Raw genomic sequence first — 25,970 nt, forward strand, 5'->3', positions numbered from 1 at the left:
TTCGATTGCTGTTAATGAACTAATCTTAGAAGCAGCTGAGTCAGATTTCCCTAGGAGTACCGTCTGTTTTTAGTACAGGCAGGTTGTGATCTGGCCTTCATACATACAAAGCGTAGTCTGAGTTATGATAGTAGCTGATATCTGAGTTCGTTAGGTCAGTCAGTCACTTTGCCTCGGCACTCCATGCTTAACAGCTCCCGTTTTGGTAGTAGTGCGAGATCGGGTACTCATATATACGATTTTGTTACGTTCCCGAAGATCTTGATCTTAAAACCATCATACTCAGCGATGTGATCAGAATACGTAAAGTAAAGTCTTTTTGGTTATACTTTAAGATGATCTCACTACCGAGTTCTTTGCATGATTGGCCAAATTCCAATTATAATTAACCTCCGCAATGTTGCTCGGAAGTAGGACCACGTTCGAACTTTCAATTTTATACATACAAATTCCACAGCAGGAATATGAGTTATGTTTCTTTTACCTACGCACAACATAAAAGCTATTTTTTTGAATTCTCGAAGGCTCCCCGTCTCATATTGTGACAAATGTCAAAGCAAGCTCAGATGCCAAATTTCACATCATTTGGACAATTTTAGACCCCCGCCCACTTCGCTTGAAATGTTTTGAAATTGGTACTATGCGAAAATATGGAGAAAAAATACATTAAATGCTATAACTTTTGAAGTAGCAATCAGAAAATTACAATTTATACCTCTTTTGAAAGGAAATAATGTTTCTAGGAAATTACGGGAAAGTGGGATACTGGCCCCAAAATCCCCTATTTTTAATGATTTTTCTGCTCCGTTATACAAGTCATACATATTTTGTAGTTTTTCTAATGTAAAAAATCTCAAAAATCGATCGGAGCCTTTTTGACCTTTGTCCGAATACGAGAAGTTGGGGTTAAATGGCCTTTTGTCATTCATATTAAACTTCATTATTTTCTCGTGAATATATCTCTATTATTCTTCACTCAATTTTAATAAACCATGCCTGAACGTGGAAAATCCTTAGGATTATAACAAAAATAGATTCGTTACTGGTAAAATTCAGAAACATCAAATTATCTGACATATAGTGTCGATTTCACATTTTTATCATAAAATCGCACATATTAACTCCATTTAACAACAAAATTCTTATTTAATTTACTACTTTTAGTGTAAAATATGCTTAGGGATCACATGAGAAAAGTTTTATTTCTGGATAAATAGGGGAAGTTGAGGTATTAGGACAAGTAATGAAAAAAATGAGTTTAACGTTTTTGTTTTATTCCTCAGAATTTTACACGTTCAAAAAGTTACATTTTATGAAAATTGATTGGAGAATATATATATATATATATATACCTAATATATATATATATATATATATATATATATATATATATATATATATATATATATATATATATATATATATATATATATATATATATATATATATATATATATATATATATATATATATATATATATATATATATATATATATATATATATATATATATATATATATATATATATATATATATATATATATATATATATATATATATATATATATATATATATATATATATATATATATATATATATATATATATATATATATATATATATATATATATATATATATATATATATATATATATATATATATATATATATATATATATATATATATATATATATATATATATATATATATATATATATATATATATATATATATATATATATATATATATATATATATATATATATATATATATATATATATATATATATATATATATATATATATATACCTAATATATATATATACCTAAGAAAATAATAAAATTTAATATGAATGACAAAAAGCCCAATAACCCCAACTTCTCGTATTCGGACTAAGGTCAAAAGGGTTCCGTTCGATTTCTGAGATTTTCTCACATTAGAAAAACTACAAAATATGTACGATTTGCATCACGGAGCAGAAAAATCTTTAAAAATATGGGATTTTGGTTCCAAAATGACCCAGTACCCCACTTTCCCGTATTTTCCTAGAATCAAAAATATCTTAATTCAAATACTATGATTATTTCCTTTCAAAAGAGGTATAAATTGAAATTTTCTGATTGCTACTTCAAAAGTTATAGCATTTAATGTATTTTTCCTCCATATTTTCCCATAGTACCAATTTCAAAAAAATTCAAGCGAAGTGGGCGGGGGTCTAAAACTGTCCAAATGATGTGAAATTTGGCATCTGAGCTTACTTTCACATTTGTCACAATATGAGAGGGGGGGCCTTTGAGATCTCAAAAAAAAAATTTTTTTTTGCGATGCCCTAATGGGCAGTAAAGCAGGTGACAATTGTTTTGCTCTAAACAATTATAGCAACCATATCAGACCGAACCCAAGCAAACTGGACAAACAATTCGATATAACCATGGTCATTTAAAAAAAAAATATTAACGATATCATCATGAAGTACGTCAGACAGAGAACGTTGATGAATGAAAAAAAGATCAGTTGTCCTAAGATATGTCCTAATATGAAACATACAGGCACTTCAAGTAAGATCAAGTGTGCATTACAAATACCAATGAATACCATTGTTTGTAAATAATGTTATGAAATACAATAGGTTTAGGATAACCTTTACCTTTTGGTTCCTCATACTTCAGAAGGTTGAGAATTTGAGTTGGGAATGTTTGTGCAAAGATACTAACGGATGTTCAATAAAAAATGAGAATGATTTCAATGCCTTTCTGCAATTAAAGTAAAGAACGTAATTATTTTCTCTCCAACACAATTGCTCTCTGGACTCCTTAGAAATGGATGGCATGTTTCTTTTCGCTCGGGTGCTGTCAGTTCAATCGAAGATGGCGTCGAAACAGCAAGCACAGCACTCCGCGAGTGTGTTGTACGGTTTTACGAAACGCATCGTCATCGTGAAAAAAAAGTTTATGGTAGACCACTTTCGAGACAAAAACGTGCCCGTGAGTACAGTTTACCGGATCCTGGCATCCCTGAGCGTGGAGCGAAAAAGGCCTTCCGGCGAAGATGATGATGAAGAAGAAGGAAGTGTTGAAAAGCTGTTCGATAACAAGGACGGAACGAGTTTGTGTGACGCAGCCGATAATATCACTGCTCCCATACCTTGATTCACCGAACCCTCAAGATGGAGGACATTATCTGTCGGAAGAAGACTCGGTCCCCCGGAGTGCCTACCTTTTCTCCCTTTGTCAGCGGGCTGGAGCCGCCTATTGCGATCGATCTTCATTACATTAATATTAAAAAAAAAATCAGTAATCACAGCTGATCCGCTTTTTTATTCTAGCGAATAATTAATATTTCCTACATACATCATAAAATAACGAGCGATTTTCCATATAAAGCATTTTCAACGATGAACCTTTCCCTTTAAACGAAGAGCTATTTACTAACTTAATTTCATCATCGTTACCTGTATCCCCAATGAATCTCAAATTTCATTCAGTAAACATCGAAACATTCCAACCGAAAAATTACACGATAGGAGTGGTTTCCGGCGAAAAGGAAAGGGATTCGGAAGACCGACCAGTACCAACATCCGTACCATTCTTACCATCCTGCTTCATCGATGTTTTCCGGTCATTGTGGTCAGTGGCATCTGATGGAAATCTTGGGATAGCAGCTTCCTTTCACCAGGTTATTCTTTTGTTCGAATCAATTGAGCATGTATTGAATCTCCCGCTCCCCTCCCCCCGATTAAACCACTCTCGAGTAAGCTCGGAATGCTAAGGTGCGAAAGGTCGAATCTGCGTTTGCTTTTGCACGAACTCAAACGTGACCTTTCATAGGTTAGGCAACCGAAACGGTACCGATGTAGATTGTGTTATTTTTGGTTTTCATCTGTTCAGAACTCACAGCTCCTACCTGCTGGCTAGTACTATAGGAGAGTGATGTTATAAAATCGACTTACGAAAGGTTCCCTTAAATTAGTAATATGAAAATGTGTACTTACGCCGAGCACTAATGACTAAGTTAGTTTCGATTTTTGTGTGTGTGTTTCGTTTTTGCCTTCTGTGCACCTGTTGCCCATTTTAACCTTCAGTTTTGTGAAGGACTTTTTACCGTTTATCTAAGAGCTATAGTTTCTATCTTCCTTTACAATCACTATGGTCTGGTTCTTACTTTCTAAGGGGAACAGCGGTTTCAACTACCTCCCGCCCACCAGCGGCTGTTGATGTAACTTCCGTTGTATTTCCACTGGAACGTCAAGACAGATAGGATATCCGATAATATAAATCTTTGCACGTAACTTAATGTTCACAGCTTTGATTTTCTCACAGTTGATTCGTTTTCTTTGCTCACCGCCGAAGACTCAATCCGCCCACCACCGCCGTCGCCTTCAAATATCTTCACAATCACAATCGTTGCTGTCGGTCGTTTCGGTTCCCCGGTAGAACCTCACCCCCTGCTCCCGGTCGTAGGTTATTCGTGATCTGCGTCTTCTCCAGCCGGAACCTCCATCTCCCGCGCCGGTGCCCCCACCACCACCGTCGATGTTACTAGCCGGGGTCCCGCTACTGCAACTGCTACTGCCGGCCGTAGCCGTCGTACTTGCTCCACCGTTTCCACCGTTCCCACAACCGCCGGAATCGTCATTGACCCCACTACCGCCACTGCCTCCACTTCCACTTAGGACACTACTGCCCGTAATGCTGTGCAACCTGTGAACCATACTGATCCTAAGGCCCTCCCTACTACTGCCACTGTCTTGCTGCTCTAGCTGTGGTGGCTGCTGTTGCTGCTGCTGTAGCTGTTGTTGTTGTTGTTGTAGTTGCTGGCAGTTGTAGCTGCTGCCCCCGGCGTCGCTAGGGTCAACTTGTGTGCGGTTTCGCGTGTTCGGTCTCGCTTTCCGCCAGCGATCGCCAAACAGTTGCTCCAGGTAATACCGTAGTCAGATTCTAGTTACCGTTGGTGCGTTGAGGAGCCTGTAGGGGAGAAGCAGATAAAAAGGATATTAGCATCGATAGTGTACTTTTTTTAGCTATCCTAAATAAGAAATGCATTGAAACTGCTCAACTATTGGTATCATAAATTACTCGTTGTATGTTCAAGTCCCTGTCTGGAAGTATTATTAATAGTCAGTAGGATCGTAACACTAGCCCTGAAACTGTCCTGTACTTTAAGAATCGGCTGCAAGGTTTGCTGAAACAGTAGATCGAGTTACGCTACGAAAAGCAGTATTAAGGCTTTGTTTTGTTGGTCCAATAATTTTTTAGTTATGATGCAGATCTCAATTTTTTTAACGCTACGCGCAATTTTCAATATTTGTCAATGTAATGTTAGGAAAGTTTCGTTCATTTTTTTTCTCCAAATTAACCTTTAACTCATATGAAGGATAAAAGCCAGAGTCACACCGTTGGGTGGATTTAAATAGTTTCCAACTCAACCTATTCTCTCCTGCGCCGCGAACAAATATTTGCAACCACTGTAACAAATTGTGCCACCGCAGCCCAACAAACTAGTTGATGTGATTTAAATTAAGCTGAACCTACACAACCGGAAGCACTTGTTGACATAAGCCGGTAAATTAACTACTCTATCGCACTTGAATAAAAGCAGTCCGTACCGCCCGAGAACTAGCCTAGCCATCGGGATTCATCCCGTGAGGGCTGACGTGCGCGCAAACCATACAGGACATGGCAAACTCAACAAACTAGCTCCATTAAACTACATAATTAGTTCCCACGTCCGGCAGGACGTCGATTATTTGCACAAACCACTATTTATCCCTTCATTCCGCCGGTATCTCTGTCGCCGGTTGAAAAACAAATGAATACAACATGATACCTGGATCCCTCGACCCACCGGCTGGTTCCCAGCCACCGATCGCGCTGCACCAAGGTTCGACCTTGCACCTTCTTTTGCAGACCGTCCCACACGGTTAGATACATCAATAAATAATTGACTCCCACTGGAAATCGATCAGAGCGCGGCGTGTCGAACGAAATTCTTGGGTGGCAGTGAACTGACAGTGATAGCAACCCACATCCCTATAGACAAGACAAGCTTGGTAGCTTGGGAGTAGACACAATCAACGGAGGGCACGGCTCGGCAATTAGTGTCACGCGAGAATTTGTCTTTGGCTTGGCCGTGAGATGCTATAGGAACACAGAACACGGGCTGTCTGCGTGTTATGAAAACAAATGTTGTGGGTTGAAAGTAAATTGAGAGACGTACATACCGACGGAAAGGGCAATCTAAGGTTAAAGCTATCGATTAGGCGTTATTACTTAAAGTGACTTGCCGGCGTTCTTAACCTTTAATTTTTTATGAATTTTTGGTCTGGGAAATCATGTTGATTGCGAAAAAACTAACACAAGATCGATGCTCTCGGTAGACCAGTCGCTCATTGAAACGTTCGAACTATGAACATGTGGAAATGTTCTAAATGATTTTTAGTTTTAGGTCAGATTAGAAATATATAACCCCTTTAAACTTCTGCGACACAATCATAAAAATTCGCTTGAATGAAACACGTCTGAAACAGACTTCCGTCACGTCCATGAATTTCACCCAAAATGGAATAAACGTAGAAGCGGGATATCGGACCGAAAACTACTAGCATTATAGCCATCGTTTGCAATTAATTTACGATACAAAAATGTAAAATTCGCTTCATCATCTAAAATGATAGGTTTTGCATTCTAGGAAGTGTGTTTACGGTGTAGTGTACGGTAGCAAAATGGTATATTTTTCGAGTTGTTTCGCCGTATATTCTAGTGTTCGCTTACGCTTATGATAAATTACGTGGTTTTTCTACAAAATATAGTAGACAGTTAAGCTTGAAATATCAAAATTTCGTGCCTGTTTGTGTGTTGATTGTCAACCTGTTTTTTGCACCTGACAGCACATTTTTCTTTGTTCTGGCACTTAGTTTTGGTGGGCGACCGCATTTCTTTTTATTGCTTGGCTTTTTAGCATCATGACAAACCTTCAAATAATTGAAAATCAACACGGGATTAGCTTGGCTTTGAACATTTGTCAACTTTCTTTCGTACTGAGTCGTCCAAACAGGTTGGTGACAGATCTACGTACGACATTTTGTTTATATACAACTGTGCAATTTGAGGTTATTAGTGTAGTAGGACTACAGTCAAGTGCATTGGTTGACCTTTTGTTGCCTTTGTGAGCAGTAAAGAATGCCTGAATTTAGTCTAAATACTTTCCAAGCAGATGTTACTTAGCTTCTATTAATATTTAAAGAAATTTTCATTTCGACAATACCTGACTTGGCATCAGATGCACGCTTAATACAAAAATGGAACATTCCTTGTGTTTAAAACTATACTTGACCTCTCGCACTCTTCACGCTGAAATATAGCATGGAGCACTTCTCTACTCGTGACTATGGGTTTAGTTGTAAACATAAGTAGTGTCTCATTTTTGGATTTTCCGTCTATTTGGCGCAAAGTCAGTGCCGGGTATTGGTGAGATGAAATCGAAACGTCAACATCGACTTGAAAGAATTTGAGACCTTCGATACTTATTTGTTCACGGTAGGCGCAAAGCAAACCAAAGCCCGTGGGTCTACATTCCGTTCTCGAACTCGACTTTCTGTTTCGACATACTTTGCAAACGACAGCCAGATCACAAGCACTAATAGTATCTAAAAATTAATAACTCAAATAATAAAAGGAATCTATCAACGCCATTCAGGTAAGACAATGAGGAAGTGGCAAATGATGGGAAAAACCATGAAACTGCGGAAAAAATCTTGAAGAACGTGTATTGTGAATGAATTCTTCGGTGCCCTCGTCGTCGCCAGAGTGTGAAATGGAAGTTGTGCAATTTTTGTAGTTTTCATAATGGCAGTATTATTTTAAATTGATTGGTTTCAACAAATTTACCCCATTTTACAGTCATTGTTTAATTTAACCAGACAACCTGCGTCAGGAGTCGTTCGTATACCACGTAGACAGAAAAAAGATTCATTTTTGACTCGTTCCTTATCATGCGTGAACAAGCATTGATAATTGATGTCCTCGTGAATCTTTCTGATTTTTTGTCATGATTACGTAATTTTTTTTTCAATTTGACACTCCTTTTCATTCCTTATCGAATTGTTATTCAGAATGTTTAAGTATACCTTTTCATCTCGCGCTGCGCAGAAGATACTAGTGGATCTGTTATATCTATTAACAAAGCAAGAATTTTTTTCCACTGCATAAACGGGTTAGTGAAGTTGGGTCTGGCTGTAGAATGAGTCTGGGCCACATAACACAAAAGCGCCCTTGCTACGGGAATATACCATTGCTTTATACTAGCTCATATTATATCTATAGTGCGCTATGTGGTACCGTTGTTAAATATGAAAATGGAGCTTAACATCACGAAAACGATACATATGCAACTACATCGCGTGCGTAATTGTGTACTAATAACGTTCAGAAGTTTGACCGAGCCACATTTCCTTTGGGAAAATTGTTGGTTATATAGTTGTAGTGATTAATCCCCCTTGAAGAGAGATATTTGTTTAATTTTTTTAAAGCTTGAAAAACAAGATGTAGGTTTCAGAAATGAACGTGTTTTTCTGAAATCTTAACTGAAGACCAAAAATATCTATTTATGGTACACTCCAAGTTGTAAACCGTTGTTTGTGAATGACCCTTTAAAAACTTTTTTAGTATAACGCCTTAAACATCGTAGTTAAAGCTTCAGCATGTTCTAGAAAGTTATTCTTTTTGTCAAGATTCGTAACTTTCCAGAAGAGATCATTGGTCTATTTCTTGCGGTTTAGTTATTGCGGTCACTAGGTAATCTTTAAGAAAATTACTGAAAGCTTCAAAAGTAGAAAACGGGCAGCAAGCTCTAGCTGCAATTAGAAGCATTATATCAACCCTTTTAAATTTATTGGGTATCACTTGTTTCTCGTTGTCTCCAGTAGAATTATATATGATTTGAAAAAAAACTATTGCTTTCCAAAAAATGTCCAATATCTACGAAGAAAGTCGAGATAAGATAAATTATGGGTTATTGAAAATTGTTTATTTTAACGATTGAGAGAACTTCATACAATATATGAAACACGTAGGAATAATAAAAGGAAAATATATCTGAAAAACGCTTTTAATCCACCTAACAGTGTGATGAGACATTTCTTATAACTCTTATCACTCTCTTCTGATATTATATCGTATGAGAACATTTAAAACTTGATGCTTCGCGATGTTTTTGATAACACATACTGCATGGGAATTGTGGCAGGATACAAAGAATCACTCAAATCAGCATAGGACAACATCAGTGCTAGAAATCACAAACCAAATCAATGGGAAAGCGAAAAAATGGCCCATAAAATAGACATACAAACGAATTATTGCTAATGCTCTGTTAATAAAATATCTAAATTCCTCAATCAATGCATTGTGGTGGGAAAACTGAATTTTCCTAAAGGGGTTATGTATATTGTACTGAGCCAAAAAATTGATTTTTTTTTAATCGAAATGAAGTTTATACTTTACTCAAATTTCCAACGCGACTGAGACCTAAAAATCAACGCTTTTTCTGGAAAAAAGCGACACTAGCAATGACACCATTCAAAGAAAATCAACAATGAATATTTCCAGACTTGGTTTTATTTCCTATTTAAGAACTATTGTGTTTTTTACATCCTAGATTGCATGATTCAGTGATCGAAACCCAAAACTTCATGAAGTATTTGAAATTATTAAATTAAAATTTGTGTTTGCTATTGAAATTGACAAAATGATAGTATCGCCCCTTTGACGATTGTTTACTTTTTCGGTCCCACCTATCAGCATTGAAGTATCGCCCTTGCGTTTTTTTACAATACCAATTTTACAATTGGTGGGGGTTTGGTGAAAATCGATCTAACTGTCCAAACGGCATAATTCCGAAACCGTAATTTTTGAAGTTTTAAAATTATGCAGAATTAATTTTTCAGAAAATAGTAACAGATTTCGTGTTTTTAGCGAATTTGTTGAGACTTTATTGTAGTCATGAATATTAACCTGAGAAAATTCACCATAAATACTTCTTGGACGATATACCGCCAAAATTATTTTATCAAATGATGCGCTGTTTAACGTTTGTAAAACTCATCGAAGATACTAAACCTCCGAAATTGGCGGCTTAAAAATGATGTTATCTTGACCTTAAATTACTGTTTTTGAACATTTGACCTATACATATAATTGGTCATACAACAAAATCCAAATTCTCTTCAAAATCGATCAGGACCTGCTAGAATCGAATGGAAATCGTCATTTTTCATAAATTTCTCTCTACATTCGGAAAGTGTTATCCTCGTTATTAATCATATTACGCTTGCGTCTCAACTCGACGCATTCCCAAAATATAAACCTGTTTTAATCCACCTAGTGGTGCAATTGTGCTTGTCTCACTTGTCCAGACTACGATGGTTATGTTCAATAAAATGGTGGAAATGAATATTTCATGTTCAGTACGATTTGCACATACATACAATGGATCGACAGCCACGATCTTGAGATACTATGTGATACTGAAACATCGCTTGACCGCCGCTGGTTTCAAGCGATGTTTCAGTATCACATAGTAAGATCCGGGAGGTCCGGGTCCTGCCGAAAATTTTCAACTTGTTAAGAAATTTTAAACTAGTTTTATTTTTAAAGTAGCAACCACTCACTGCATACTCCCTCCGGGCCGGTATGATTGACGATTTTTAGAGTGATTGCATAACCTTTCTGTATGAGAAAAGGCAAAAGGGGGTGGGCGTGGCGTAGTTGGTAAATCGATTGCCTTGTACGCAGCGCACCTGGGTTCGAGTCCCGACCCCGCACATAGGGTTAGAAATTTTTCACAAGAGATTTTTCTAACCCGAAGAGGCGAATGACCTAAAGGTTAAAACCTCTATAATCGAAATAAAAAAAAAGTAAGGCAAAAATGTACCAAAGTCCAAAAAAATCAATTTTTGTCAAACATTATTTTTTTCGAGTTTACATCAAATCTCGATGTTTCATGCATTATAAAGTCATTTGGCATCAAAAATACAAATCATTTATATGGGAATTTGCTGTGTGATTGCACTCTTCAACAAACACAGAAACAGAAGTCACATATTTTTCCACATACATACACACAGACATTTTCCGATCTCGATGAACTGAGTCGATTGGCATATGACACTCGGCCCTCCCGGTCGGGATTAGATTGACGAATTTTAGAGTGAATGAGAAAGGCAAAAACATTTTTAGCAAATGTTGAAAGTTATGCATTTTTTGGTGCGCAGTTCTATGTTTCATAGACATTAAGGCTCAAGTTACCTCAAGGCTTGGTAGTGTGCGTAAGAAAAATTGTGTTCAGCTTTGCCACCAGATTATCCATTTAAACCTTTTCAAAACTCTAAAAGAAGAATATCAGTCGATTTATTAGATCATCACGATTCAATTCATGCAAAATACCTGCTGGAAAAACCATCGGCTTAGCTGGATGGTGCTTTTGAAAAAGTGGCTGTGATTTTTTATCACACTACCACAACGAGCTGGGGTACGCAACACAACTGCGCAATGAAAAAACCACAGCCACTTTTTCAAAAGCACCATTTAGCTAAGCCGATGGTTTTTCCAGCAGGTATTTTGAATGAATTGAATCGTGATGATCTAATAAATCGACTGATATTCTTATTTTAGAGTTTTAAAAAGGTTTAAATGGATAATCCGGTGGCAAAGCTGAACACAATTTTTCCTACGCACACTACCAAGCGTTCAATTCTAACACATGCTTAAAAAAGGTAACTTGAACCTTAAATCAATTTTTACTTCGCTTCCTATTAAATAAAGACCCTTATTACAGTACATCTCTACAAAAACGAGCTCAATTTGAAAAGAAATCTGAGGATCATGATTGAAAACAGAACTCTGGAATTTTCTATTGGAATGTTTTCAGGCAGGATTTTGATATTGATGCAATTAGACAACTGTGAAATCAAGACCAAAAGATCAGTTACATATCAGGACCCCATTCCGACAATTTATCAAAAGTCCTCATGATGTTTGCAACAACAGAATATCAATGTACGGATCAGATAATTGTTATTGTAATATTGAATTAAATCAGTCTGCATCAATAAATTTTCAACTTCAATCCAATTTTTTTGTGGGTGTGGGGGGGGGGGTGCGTTGTATGGTGTTAAACCCCAAAACCTTCCCTTGGCTACGCCGTTGCTTGGAGTTAGTTATTTCGCTTTTCATTTTCCAATATGTTTCAGATCGATCCGATGGTCATGAATTAGAAAAATTGCAGTCAGAAGGTTCGCACAAATGAACATTTTTGCATTGATAAGTTATCAAGTTCCTTCCAGACAACTTGGAAGTGTTCGGTGATTATTTCTAGCGGTTGTAGATAGAAAAATGAAATACAAAATTCGTTTTATCGAAATAATGTTTGGCTTATTTCAATGGATTATTACTATATTGAACAATAAATAGGCGACAAAGAGTAATCCACAAACAACAAGCCATAACTTTTAAAGTATTCAAAATAGATATTTGAAGTCTTCAGTAAAGTTATTTGCAAAAGTAAGAGCTACAAATTTGCTGAAGGCATCATTTCGATATAATCACTTCCAAGAAAATTTGGGAAAATATCTCACTCATAGGGGGATTAATCAGCAAAAGCACAATACCAAAAGAAAGGGCATATTGCCTCCATTAAATTCTCCGAAGATACTATTGACCTAAAATAAGCCGTTTTGGCGTTAAAAATAGATTACATGATTTTGGTCATATTTCTGGCAATGGGAAATGATAAAAATCTTTCGTCCGCATTTAATGTTAAATATCTCTTTTGATAATAGTCCGATTTCAACAATCTATAGCTTGTTCGAAAGGTATTCGTTAAAGCTGCCTAAAAACATATAAATTGCTATTCTATATTGTCAATTTCGGCAGATAATTCAAAAAAACTGCAAAAAATGCCATTTTTACGCATTCAAACATTCATATCTCGGAAACTAAACATCAGAATCAAAAACAAATGAATAGCGTTCATACTGTTTTTTAGTTCTTTCATTTAAAATTGGTTTGGATAAGATCGGTTCAGCCATTGCTGAGAAACACGAATGAGAATTTGTCCGTTACATACACACACACAGACACACACACACAGACACACATACACAGACATTGTCCCAAATCGTCGAGCTGAGTCGATTGGTATATAAGACTCGGCCCTCCGGGCCTCGGAAAAAATCTTGAAAGTTTGAGCGAATTCTATACATTTCTTTTAAAAGAAATGTAAAAATGTGTTGACATCTTCCAAAAATAACGAGCTATAATTTAAATTTAAAGAGGATACTTATACTACGTTCACACTACGAGTTAAAACATTTTTCTTGTTGCAAATTATTATAACATGTTTTAACTCTGTAGTGTGAACGTAGGGGTGTACCCCATTAGGCATAAATACGTTAGGCATACGGACGTTTGGCCTACATACGTTAGGCATAATGGACGTTAGGCATAAAGACGTTAGGCATAATGGACGTTAGGCATAATATATGTTAGGACGATTGGCATAATGGACGTTAGGCATAAATTATCATGTATCACTTAGAGCAGTGGTTTTCAACCTTTTTCGTTCCATTGAACCCTTTCCGGATATTGATGTCGACGATGTACCTCTTCCAGAAAATTGCTCACCATCATTACCCTGTCAGAAAACAATTATTTTCGTACTATGTTGCGTTTCGGCTTCGCCTCATCAGAAACCGACACTAACACATTGTCGGAATAGATTAGCGCCGGCTTGACGCAAATCCCTTAAAACTAAAACACACTATGTGTTTCAATCAAACGACTGATCAAACGTGATGTCCCGTTCGAGCAGAAGTTCTGTTTATGCCGATGAGACACAAGTGAAGCCGAAACTTGTCTTGGCTTAGCAGGCCTATGCGAAAGCACTATGCTATATTTCACCCTGAGGAGGAAAATTTGGTAAAACCAAAATTTCTCACTAGGGTGAAAATTTGTTGGTAAAAACCAGTCTTTGTACAGGAGGGCACAAATCCTTATTTCATACTATGTTGCGTTTCGGCTTCGCCTCATCAGAAACCGACACTAACACATTGTCGGAATAGATTAGCGCCGGCTTGACGCAAATCCCTTAAAACTAAAACACACTATGTGTTTCAATCAAACGACTGATCAAACGTGATGTCCCGTTCGAGCAGAAGCCGAAACGCAACATAGTATGAAATAAGGATTTGTGCCCTCCTGTACAAAGACTGGTTTTTACCAACAAATTTTCACCCTAGTGAGAAATTTTGGTTTTACCAAATTTTCCTCCTCAGGGTGAAATATAGCATAGTGCTTTCGCATAGGCCTGCTAAGCCAAGACAAGTTTCGGCTTCACTTGTGTCTCATCGGCATAAACAGAACTTCTGCTCGAACGGGACATCACGTTTGATCAGTCGTTTGATTGAAACACATAGTGTGTTTTAGTTTTAAGGGATTTGCGTCAAGCCGGCGCTAATCTATTCCGACAATGTGTTAGTGTCGGTTTCTGATGAGGCGAAGCCGAAACGCAACATAGTATGAAATAAGGATTTGTGCCCTCCTGTACAAAGACTGGTTTTTACCAACAAATTTTCACCCTAGTGAGAAATTTTGGTTTTACCAAATTTTCCTCCTCAGGGTGAAATATAGCATAATTATTTTCGATTGGATGGAAACTCTATTTTTCCAATTTTAAACCTGTTCTGGAGCACTCTCAATAAGCATCTTAATTTTGGCCATGAACCAATATATAAAGACAAATATCCAATGGAAATGTTTGGCTAACAGGTTAAAGTTTATCCTGCATAATTCACCCCCTACATTAGACTAATTTACCCCTGGGAGTGAATTCACCACCGGTTGAAAACCACTGACTCAAAGGGACTTATTTTTCGGCAGTGATGGCTTCGGGTGGTTCAAGCCTGTATATTTGATTTTTTTGATGTTGTAGAATTACACTCAACAAATAAATCACTTTGATTTTGAGTGATTATTCACGTAAATGAACAAATTTCACCTTTCGAAAGACATCACATGGTTCCTGTAAACCACATCTGCCATCCTGTAGAACAGGGGGTTTCAACCGGGGGTGAATTCACCCCCAGGGGTATAGTTTAATGTAGGGGGTGGATTATGAGGGATTAACTTTAACCTGTTAGCCTTACATTCCCACTGGATATTTGTCTTCATATATTTTGTTTAGTGTGACCATAATTAAGATTCTTACTGAGAGCGCTCAGGAACAGGTTTCAAATTGGAAAAATATGTGTTCCATCCAATTGAAAATAATTTTTTTCTGGTGAGCAATTTTCAGGAAGAGATACATCGTGGAGATCAATATTCGGAAAGGGGTAAATGGAATGAAAAAGGTTGAAAACCACTGCTGTAGAACCTATCGGATTTATACATAACTCTGAAGTGACGCGACAATGAATCGTGAAACGCAGTTTAAGTGAATTTCCTGTGTGAACATGCAGAAGTGAAGTAGATTAGTACTCACATACATGCATGGTGCAATTGTCCAAAATAAAATATATGCCTTGAAGAACAGCTCATGAAAGAAAGAATGATGCATTTTCTTATTCATTTAAGGAATATGTGAGTATTGCTGATACTATATTGATTATCTCCCATATTATTCAGTTCAATGATTATATTCTTTAGACCATCAAAGATAGAACTACGGAAACTGTCTGATACGAGGGAGAGCTTTTTCGTGTACTATGACGAGTTACCGAAACAAAGAAGGTATCGTCCCAAACCAAACATTCGTAGCCCAATGCTGTTACTGTCCACAACACTGCAAGTTTCCATAGGTTCCAAAGCTTAATGTTTGTTCATTATTTTGCTTTATTTCTGAATATTTGGATCTTGTATATTGAATACATCTAATACGCTTAAAAAGTGCTTGAACCAAAACTGTCCATTTAAATGAAGAGATCATCCAGCGCACCCACGGAAAAAGTAGAAAAAATCATTATATGTTATTTTTCATTTTGTAGTCTCTCGTTAAAATTTTACGAAGGCATGTCATAGCAAAGCGAAGTTTTTTTTCTAGCCCGAAAAGACGAGCGTAAGGTTAAAATCTCTACAATAAAGAAAGCCTTGCGGGAACTTTCAATTTTTGTGAATTATGCCTATCGTCAATTATGGCTAACGTACATTATGCTAATCGTCCATTATGCCTAACGTATATTATGCCAATATTCCATTATGCCTAATGTCCATTATGCCTAACGTATGTATGCCAAACTTACTTATGCCTAACGAATTTATGCCTAACGTCGCGCACCCAAACGTAGTATTAGTGTGTTCAGGAAAGATATTCGCGAAAGCGATTTTAACAACTTTGCCAAAGCCGTCAGATCTTAAGCTTAAAAAAATTGACATCCCTGTGTGAGCTTGAAAGAGAAACGAAATTCAATTCATGCTCGCCGCGATGAATGAACTGTATGGTTCGTTTCCATCGTCATTGGTTCTTTCGATACAGTGCATTCACGTTCGCATATGTTTGGTTTCAGAGGCAAACTGAATTTTGATTTCATGCTTGCTCTGAGGTGAGTTATCGAGCAAAAGTGCACCAGATATAAATTACGCAGTTTCCTTATGTTTGAAATTCAACCTATGCCATATTTTACCTTCAAACTGTCCGCATGATCAAATGAATGCTTTGGTTGGTGAATGCATTTATATTTCCTCTACACTCAAGCATTCGATTCTGCGTGAAATTTCAGTCGGTTGGGAAGTGACGTTGAATCTGAGCGTTGGTTTCGGTAAATTCAACCAGAAATAGGCAACTCAATTTGAAATTTCGCGCGACTGCGGAGGTGAGATCATTTCTTCTACTGAAAATAATTGGAAAATCTCACTTTTATGAGGATTAATCACTAAAATATAGCAGCATCTTTCTATTTTTGATAAGCACCCCGAATTCCCTCCGAGGGCGTCATTGATACGCGAACATAAATTAGTGACAATCCAAAACTGCCATATTTCCGAATTAATATTATCAAGCAACAATTTCATGCTCATATCAATTATGAACAACGTTTTCAAACAGCTATTACTTTTGGGTTAGACAAGATTTGCTTCCAAAAACAAGTAAGGTTACTAAGGTAAGTAACTGTGAGTATTTCGTATTTCTGTACTCTAACAATTGTAAGATAAGTTGACGGCGCCGGTGGTTTAATGGTAAGCGTGACAGCCACTCATTCCAGCTGGCCTGGGTTCAGTTCCAGCCGAGGTCGCGGAGATTTTTCTGAGGTGAAATAATCTGTGGTCACGTCTTCCTTCGGAAGGGAAGTAAAGCCATTGGTCCCCGGTCCATGAGTTGATGGATCGATATCGATATAGTGGAGTCACCTCTCTGGCGTCGGTAAAGAAGAAGTAGAATCCAACTTCTATACTTACTAACAAATATCCTCCTCCCGTGATACTTGTGGAGCGCGCAGCAATATATACGGCCTCTTGCAAAAGCAAATATCGGACTAACAATTCCTTCCCTTTCCTTCCGCGATCTACGTTCGGGCCTAACCAGCGCCGGTATTCATCAATAAATACTTTAGGATTACCAGGAGTTGCACATTGAAAAATGTTTCGCTACTCCCAAGCATAATTATCTACTGATTCCCTGTGCAACTTCAGCTAGTCCAGATCGATAACGGAGTAGCAGCCAGGGGTGTTCGTACAAGCTCAAGGAATTGAGGAATTTTATTCAGGTTTTCACAACGGTGTTCATGTAGTGAGAATGAGTCTGACTAAACCTATCCCTTCTTACTGGATCATCCAAGACAAGTCAACCTAAGATGTTACAAATAATCAGATAACATTGGTTTCGCATCCGGTGCCAGCTCTTTTACCAGCCCCTACATCACGGAAAACCTTGCGCAGAAACTGTTAGAGAAATTTTACCCACAACGACCAAGACTGGTAGTCGGTCGACTCAAACTCAATAACGATCCGCACTCACTACTACTAAACCTACTGCCGTTATCAACAATAAAGTAAAAATGATTGCGCGTTGTATCTCCAAACCAACTACCAGCAATACCATTAAAGAAACGAATGCCGATGAAGTCGGATTTACAACAGCTATTCGTGTTAACAAGAAATAAATAAGAACATCTGACCATCAACAGCAGAGGAAAACAGTATCGATGATGACATGAACATGAGCATCAACTATATTGCAGGAGAAAGCCGACTGAATAACCGCGAACAATGCAATTAATGCTTCTCCGGCAAGGAAGAGAATGTTAACACACAGTAGCAAACTGTGTTCAGTTGTGCTAAAGCATTGGGCCTTATCTAATAAACTAATCAAATGAAACGAACCAAATCATGCCGAATTACGAAGAAGTTGTGTGCGTTAAGAATGACACTTGGAGACATTTTCTCTCAAGTATTTTCAATGGTGTTTGTATTTTGAGAATACGGGTGACCAAGCCTATTTCTTCCTATCTGATTATTGATAAGAAAGTTGACCATATACGTCAGTTAGGCCCCTACTTACTTCACTATGCTATATTCCTTCTTAGTGGAGAAAATTAAGCTAAAAACTATTTTCTCCACAAAGAAGAAAATTGTTTTAAACAACATTTGCGAGTAAAGGGTACAAAGCTTACAACTAAATTAGTTATTGGAGATGCGTTTCAAGTTCCTCTCATCAGATTCCGATACTAACTTAGTGACAGGACTAAGCAAGCACCGAATTGACGAAATCGCAATATTTTTGCACTATCGGATCAGAAATATGTGTACGTGTTTTGTATTCATTGTCGCGAAATGTACGACTACTTTAAATAAAGCAAAAACGGATTTTCAGAAAATCGTTCCAATACGATACGGTAAATGCGAAATTTGGTTGCCTATTTCAGGCAGAGCCTGTTACAAATAGGGGGTTACAAATAGAGGTGTCGCGTGTTCATTTTAATCATTCGTCGCTCGAATATTAAACGAGCAACATCATGGCAGCATCGTCCGGACGGTACAATCGTTCGTGTAAATGCAAAGTTTCAAATCACACAGCGCGATGAAGAGCACACAATAAACTTTGCACACAGCAAACGAACACGTGCAAGTTTTACATGGTTTAACTATGTGCGAGGTGATGCCGTCACTTCCGAAAACACATAGCGTCTACCTCTTCCATGGGGTTTTCGGCTGTGGTGGCATTGACTTGTATACAGTTGGACCGTGCGGGGCTTGCATGTTTTTGATATGCAATGTTTTTTAATTGAGTTCAACACTGCACGGTGCGACGTGTGTTCCTTAGGGTGTATTCAGCAGCGTTGTGTTTAATATAGGAATTTAGAAGTGGAATGAGAACGGAAACAATCACAGCCCCAGCAGAAAGTTTCGATTTATTATTAGGAACAGTTTTGTTTCGTACTTCAAAACATCTGATATTTGTGAAAAAAAAGGATGAGCTTGCGCTTTGTGCCCATTTTTTGTTGTAAGTCATAGTACTATTAAATTATTCCAGAACGCTGAACGCGATCAAATTTTTTCGAATTTGAAAACAAAAATCCAATGTGACTTACTTGGAAATACCGATGACAATTTACGGCACAGGTTAGAAGAAAAAAAACTTAAGTGGTCTACTTCGTTGCGGTTATGACTCTGACATTACCCACCCATCTGTTTTAATGTCAAAAAACCTACTGTGATACAGTAGAAGGTAGACCGCTTGACCAATTCGCGTTGAACAATGCAGCTAAGCCTTCTTTGCGAAAGAATAGGACCTCAACACACAGTAGGAAACTGCGTCAACAAGATCCAAAAGACATGAATCAAAATTAGTAGTTTTATTTTTTTATTTTTTGGACATTGTAAAAACGCAATAGGGTTTTGAAGTTAATTTTGAAGCAAAGCGTCAAAATCACTCGAGTACATAAATGGGACCAGCACAACTCATTATTTAGCATTATTTGTATGTGGCATATAGAAGAAAACACATAACGCAAATATGTAAGATATGGAAAAAACACAAATCAATAGCATCAATAACGGCATCAGCCTATGGAGACCTTGTTGAGCTATTTTCAATTACCTGAGCCTCTGGTTCGTCTGTCGCTCGAATAAATAAACAATGTCCCTGTTTAATCTCAACATATCAATTTGGTCAACGACATCAACGCAGCACAACATTTCTTCTGCTGTTGGTCGTACTTTTATGCTAATATGAAAATACAGTATAAAAAAGCTCTCGCTAAGAGGGCAAAAATAGTCTCATTGTCCTCTTATTATTTGTTAGCCACTTTTGTGTATTGTATCTTGTATGAAGCTCAGTATACGTACAGGGGTTTAGCTTTCAAAATGCTTCTGCAGATATATTCGAATGTTACAAAACCAAAATCAGTTAGTATACACTTCATAATAGCCAAAAAGTTTTAAACACAACCGAAACCGCATTATCAGTGCATTTCCCTGCACTTTCAAACAACATCCAAAACTCACCTGTAGGCGGTCGCCTTGCTGTCGAACTCGCTCAGCTCGTAGTTGTTGTTGCCGTTTATTGTCTTGTTCGCACCCGCCGTGGAAGACAGCAACGAAGCATTGTTCTCCTCGACTAGCAGCGCGCAGTTCGAGTTCGTATCGGACTCGCAGCCACCTACAGCAGCACCGGGACCCCCAGCACCACCCCCACCTCCACCACCACTCCCACTGTACAGATGCTGCTCGTTGACGCAGGTGTACAACTGCCGGTGCTTCAGCAGTTTCGGAGCAGGCTCCGATTGTTGTTGCTGCTGCTGCTGCTGCAGCTGATGCGGAATATTCAGCAAGGATTCCCGTTCACTTTCGGCGGCCTCCAGCCGCGTCCGCTCCCGATCCCGATTGCCGACCTTCGGTTCGGCATGAATTCCACCGTTGATCGATGTACTCGTTACCTGCTGTAACAGGGTAAACTAGAATTGTTTTTTGGAATGTTTCGCGCAATATTGTGTCACGCAGCAAACACGATGTCAGCGGTGTGCAGTGCGTTTTATTGGTAGGCGTGTTGGTGAAAAAGAAGAAAAAAGTGCGAAAACCGCTAGGTATTAGAAGCAGTGTCTAAATGCGCGCGATGATTAGTTCAGAAATCAAACCGCAATCAACTAGTTCTTTGTTTTAGCTGTGAATCGAGAGCTTATGTACAGTTCTAACTCTCAACTGCTATACAAGACTACTAGCCTAAAAATCTGATTGTTCATTTCCATGCAGGCTGTGATCAGCCCTGCTTACCTGTTGTATCTGCTGCTGGTCGCAGTCCACTCCGTTTAGGATCGCTCCGGCCATTTCCGTTTGGAGTAGTTTTATTTTCTGAATCATTTCCTTGATCTCGTACCGGAGAATGCCAAGGAAGCAGAGCTTCAGAAACGCTATCACACAGTAGCCAAGCACAAACAGCACGTCTGCCGTGTGCCGCAACCATGACACAATCCGGTCGGCGCAACCCTACGGGATGAATAAATAAATCGGTAAAATGAGTTATCATATTTTTGCAGTTGAATTATGAATTAATTTTAAAAATGCTGTAAAACCCTTTAGTATCATTTAACGCTTGTTTTCTTGAACTAAAACTTAAAAAAAAATCCAGCTTAATTTGTTTGTTGGTTTGCCTCGAACTTCAACATTTTATTTCGAATGGAAAAATAAACTCGAATGAAATTTTTCTCAGTCCAACGCTTTCAATCGAAACCCCCCGCAGCTGAATCAAATCGGCTTCTATGTCATGGAACTGGTTTCTATTCTGACATTACAAGGCTGTTACTCAACTCCACGTGTGCTATTCAACTAGCCTTGGCCGTAGGCAAATTCACAAGTTGACATCGAAAGGAATTCCATCAAATTAATTGAAAATTCCAACAGAGTAAGCAATTTTCTATCGTTTGCATTGTTACTGGAAGAAGCGCTTTTTCCGTCCTCTATCTTGCTTCCTTGCGAAATGACCTTGAAGCAACGAACGCTCGTACACTTGGTTTTCCATGAGCACGAAAATGATAAAAGGACTTTTCGCTTGCTTGCAAGTGGTTTGACAAATGGCTCGCTTATTTCAATAGTGTTCGCCAGTAGAAAAGCTTCAAATTAGTCGAGCAATTTAAAATAATTGATTTACAGCATCTCCACGGCTGTGCAAAAATGAGAACGATAACAGCTTCCTTGTTGAGTTGAGTAATGGATTTAATGATACTCACCTGCGGATAAACTGCCCGGCATGCCGTGATCGTTCTGACGCTACCACTATCACCGCCTCCGCCTCCTGCGACACCACTGACGACGCTGCTGCGAATGCTGAAACTACCACCGCTACTCGCGCTACTACTGCTACTGCTGCTGCTGGAACTTATACTACCACTGCCGCTACCGCTAATACTACTGCTACTGCTACTCGGAGCCGTAATAAGACTCCACGCATCGCTGATATCGCTAAAGTTGTGACCAGCGGCCGCCAGGTCCAGATCCAGATCGTCACCGCGGAATACCACCGCCGATGCCAGGGGCCTCCGCGATATGCTGATCTGCTCGGTGACGTCCGAGGCGCAACAGGAATCCGGATAGGTCCGGTTCACGTGTATCGGAAAGTCCTGCAGCGGGTCATGGATGGAAAGAGATAATAATGTGAAAAGATTGTCTTACAGATGCCCGCGATGAAGGGAGAGGAAAACACTAATTAATGGTTGACCGGTAATTCTATCCGCGGTGGAGCGAATAATCCACCACGGTGCCGGGGCGCTATCATCATCATCATCATCATTATCATCCTTTCCGAACACAGACGTTCAAGGAGGAAAAATAATCGAGTGCAAGTTTGGGATTACTATTGTCAATAAATATGTGTACCCTGTGATTAATATTATGTAAATGATTTTTTCGGCTTTTCCTGTGATCAATAATGGAATTAATCAAGCTTAAGCTATTTTCATTTTACCATAATCCTACTTTCCACTTTCTCATTTCATACAATGATGTAATGATTATTGGTGATATTGAATGTCTGGTTAAAGGTGAAATTTGGAAATATCCATATAGTTTGACGTCAAGTTTAGTTTTTTGCCTTTCTCATATTGAAAGGTTATACAATCACCCTGAAAATCGTTAACCTAATCTCGGCCCGGATCTTCGTGTGTCTTATTCCATTCGTCGACATGTCTGTGTGTTCGTTTGTACGTGTGGGTGGGTCAAACAATGTCACACAATTTTATCAAAGATGGATGAACCGATTTGCACAAATCTAAACGAGCGGTATAACGCTTTCATTGGTTGCTATTGATTTTTTGTCGATCGGAGTTCAGGTTCCGGAGCTACAGGTCGAAGAGTCACACTGTACGTTTCCATAGCAACTGGTATAGCATAAAATGAAGTTGATACAAAACATAAAATTGGTGCAAAATTACTTGGATTTGGAGTTCTCTATGCCGATTGATTAACGCTATTGCAAACAGTATGAAGAAATATTACATGTGCTAATTTGAAGAAACTTAGTTTATAAACTAGTTTATTCCTAAACCATCATTTGAAGTGTCAACTAGGAAAAAAGCCACTAATATTCTATTTAACATAATTGTAGCTTTTCGTATTGACCATTGAACGACGCCTCGATAGTGATGCATCATGGAGACCAGGAGTTGTTATTGGGCCTTTTTTAGGTTGCATGTGTTTTTTCTATTCTCATCTTCCCAAAACAAAGTTCAGCCATTAGTTAATGTTTCTACTATATATGAGGTGTTCGAAATACTAATGTTCTTTTTTCAAGTTTTTGCCTTTCTCATTGTTCGTTTTAATTATTTTTTTGACTTTCTGAACATGATTGTCACAATGTTTAATGCCTTTCTTTAATATTTTGTAGTACAAGTGTCGTAAGCCCATCTAGTCTTTGCTGAATGAATGTTGAATTAATCTGTTATTTGTTTTTTTTGTTGTTTTTTCTCGGAGACACTGATAAAAACACGAAGCGACCGAAATACAAATACCCACGCGATTAACAAAACGTGCACCATGACATAAAAATGCCCGAGCTTTTCGCGATAATACCAACCTGGTCGCGATCATTTAGGCCTAATTACTTCCACGATATCTCAATCATATAAATGTTCTGGCGATTAAGTTAACGTGATAGCTCTTACGAATTTATAAACGCGGTCTCATGTATTAACATACAAACGTCCGCTCTCGCGCGATCTTTTTTTTGTTGGGGGGAACTTTGCCACCGCGACCACTATTCAGGTTATCTCTGGTGGCTGGCGCGAACATTAAACATTTTCGTCCGAGCGATCCCGCTCTAAAATACGGAACTTAAATACGCTAGACAACAAGTCTCAGGGCTAAAACATTGAAAAAATAAACATTTACTATTCATTAGGGTGCACCATGGGCCACAAATCGATTTTTTTGGTCGAAAATCCAGAACTTATAAACCGTTAGTACTAGACTTTCAGTGTCTTTGGAACAATTTCTGTACAATAAGTGCTCTGTATTTTAGGGAAAACAAAATTAGGGTGGCCCTCTCGATTTTTGAAATAAAAAAATTATCTCCTGAATGAAAAAAGATAGGAGAATATGACCTTCCAAAGAAATGTAGAGAACTCAATTTTGAGTAACTTTACTGAAGATGTCGAAACTCTATCTTCATCGATTTTTATTTTACAGCGATTTCCCTTGTTCCGTTTAGGGTGGCTCTTAAAAATTCAGTTTTTTTAATATATCTTCTTTGATGTTGATTTCTCGTAAATGTCGACTTCAGACAAAAGTTAGCTCTCACAAATGCGCATATTTCTTCTTCAGAGGCCAACTCATTAACTTTTATATAAACAGAGTTATTGACGATTTTATGCTCAAAATTCGACATTTTCTAAGCTAAATAACTTCGAAGGTGGCAAAAAGTGGCAATCAATGTTGTTACCATCTGATAGTACTTTAAAAACACTACAAAATAAGGGGTACATGGTTTGTCTCCTAGTGACTATTCATGTGAAATGTTTGCTTATAAACTACCTCTGTTCCATGAGCCAAAAATCGTTTTTTTGTTGAAAATCCAGTTCTTATATCCCGTAAGTGCTAGACATTCAGTGTCTTCAAAAGAATTTCTTCACAATAAGTGCGCTTTATTTCGGTGTAAAAAACATGTGGTTTTCTTGCTTTTTGGAATGAAAATAATTTCTCCTGAATAATAACAATAGAAGTATAAGACCTACTGAAAATTAAAAAATAATCATGTTTAAGTAATATCGTCAGAGGCATTTATTTTACGGCATTTTCCATTATTTGGTTTAGCTTGACCTTTAAAAAAATAGTGTTTCAGTAAAATACTTTTGAAGTCAATTTTCCAAAAATTTTGAAATTTCGTTCTGATAAGTGCCTATTTTTTCTTTGGAGACCAACTTATTAGTTTAAAAAACTAATATGGGATCATCCATAAATGACTCACCAGTATATGGGGGAGGGGGAGTATTGTATTTTGCGATGATGTGTGACTACAGAGGGGTAGGGGGTCACGTCGTGCTGCGTATCTTTTTTCAAAGGGGACTAACTAACATCGTTTTTCATTTTTATATTTTTCGTGGACAAGGGGGGGGGAGAATTACCGCCAAGCTACGTAATTACCAGGGGGTATTTAGAGGTTTGTGACGAAATGCTACGATGGGGGAGGGGGGTGTTAGAAATCACTAAAAAATTCTACGTCATTTATGGATCGTCCCTATACTGATTTTCTTAGCGTTAAATTTTTTTCTGCGCGTTTCAACAATTTCTACTCTGATAAATTAAAATACCTTTTAATGCATAGAAAACTGCCCATTTTGAATAAAAGTGGAATAACCCACTTAATGGGTAAAGAGCTTGTACGTCAACCTGGTTACGTTTTACCTATTGTTTCTTGTGGAAAACTTACAACGAAATACGTAAAAAATACCCATTGAAAATCGTCCCAGAATGAAAAATACTGAAAATTTAT

The 25,970-nt window shown here is 37.8% G+C and overlaps 1 protein-coding gene across 2 annotated transcripts in view; it reads right to left on the minus strand.

The window, feature by feature from the left end:
* Positions 1-4,834: 4,834 nt before the first annotated feature.
* The window catches only part of LOC131684849 (uncharacterized), a 732,442-nt gene continuing 711,306 nt past the window's right edge, over positions 4,835-25,970 (minus strand). For both annotated transcript variants that reach the window (XM_058968063.1, XM_058968064.1), the window contains 4 exons: positions 22,216-22,605; positions 21,263-21,475; positions 20,498-20,946; positions 4,835-4,969 (listed from right to left, as the gene is read on the minus strand). In XM_058968063.1, coding sequence (XP_058824046.1) covers positions 4,936-4,969; positions 20,498-20,946; positions 21,263-21,475; positions 22,216-22,605 — 1,086 coding nt within the window. In that variant the 3' untranslated portion in view covers positions 4,835-4,935. The remainder of the gene's footprint in view (positions 4,970-20,497; positions 20,947-21,262; positions 21,476-22,215; positions 22,606-25,970) is intronic.

The sequence above is a fragment of the Topomyia yanbarensis genome, chromosome 2, assembly GCF_030247195.1.
Source record: "Topomyia yanbarensis strain Yona2022 chromosome 2, ASM3024719v1, whole genome shotgun sequence".
In the NCBI taxonomy this organism is placed as follows: Eukaryota; Metazoa; Arthropoda; class Insecta; order Diptera; family Culicidae; genus Topomyia; species Topomyia yanbarensis.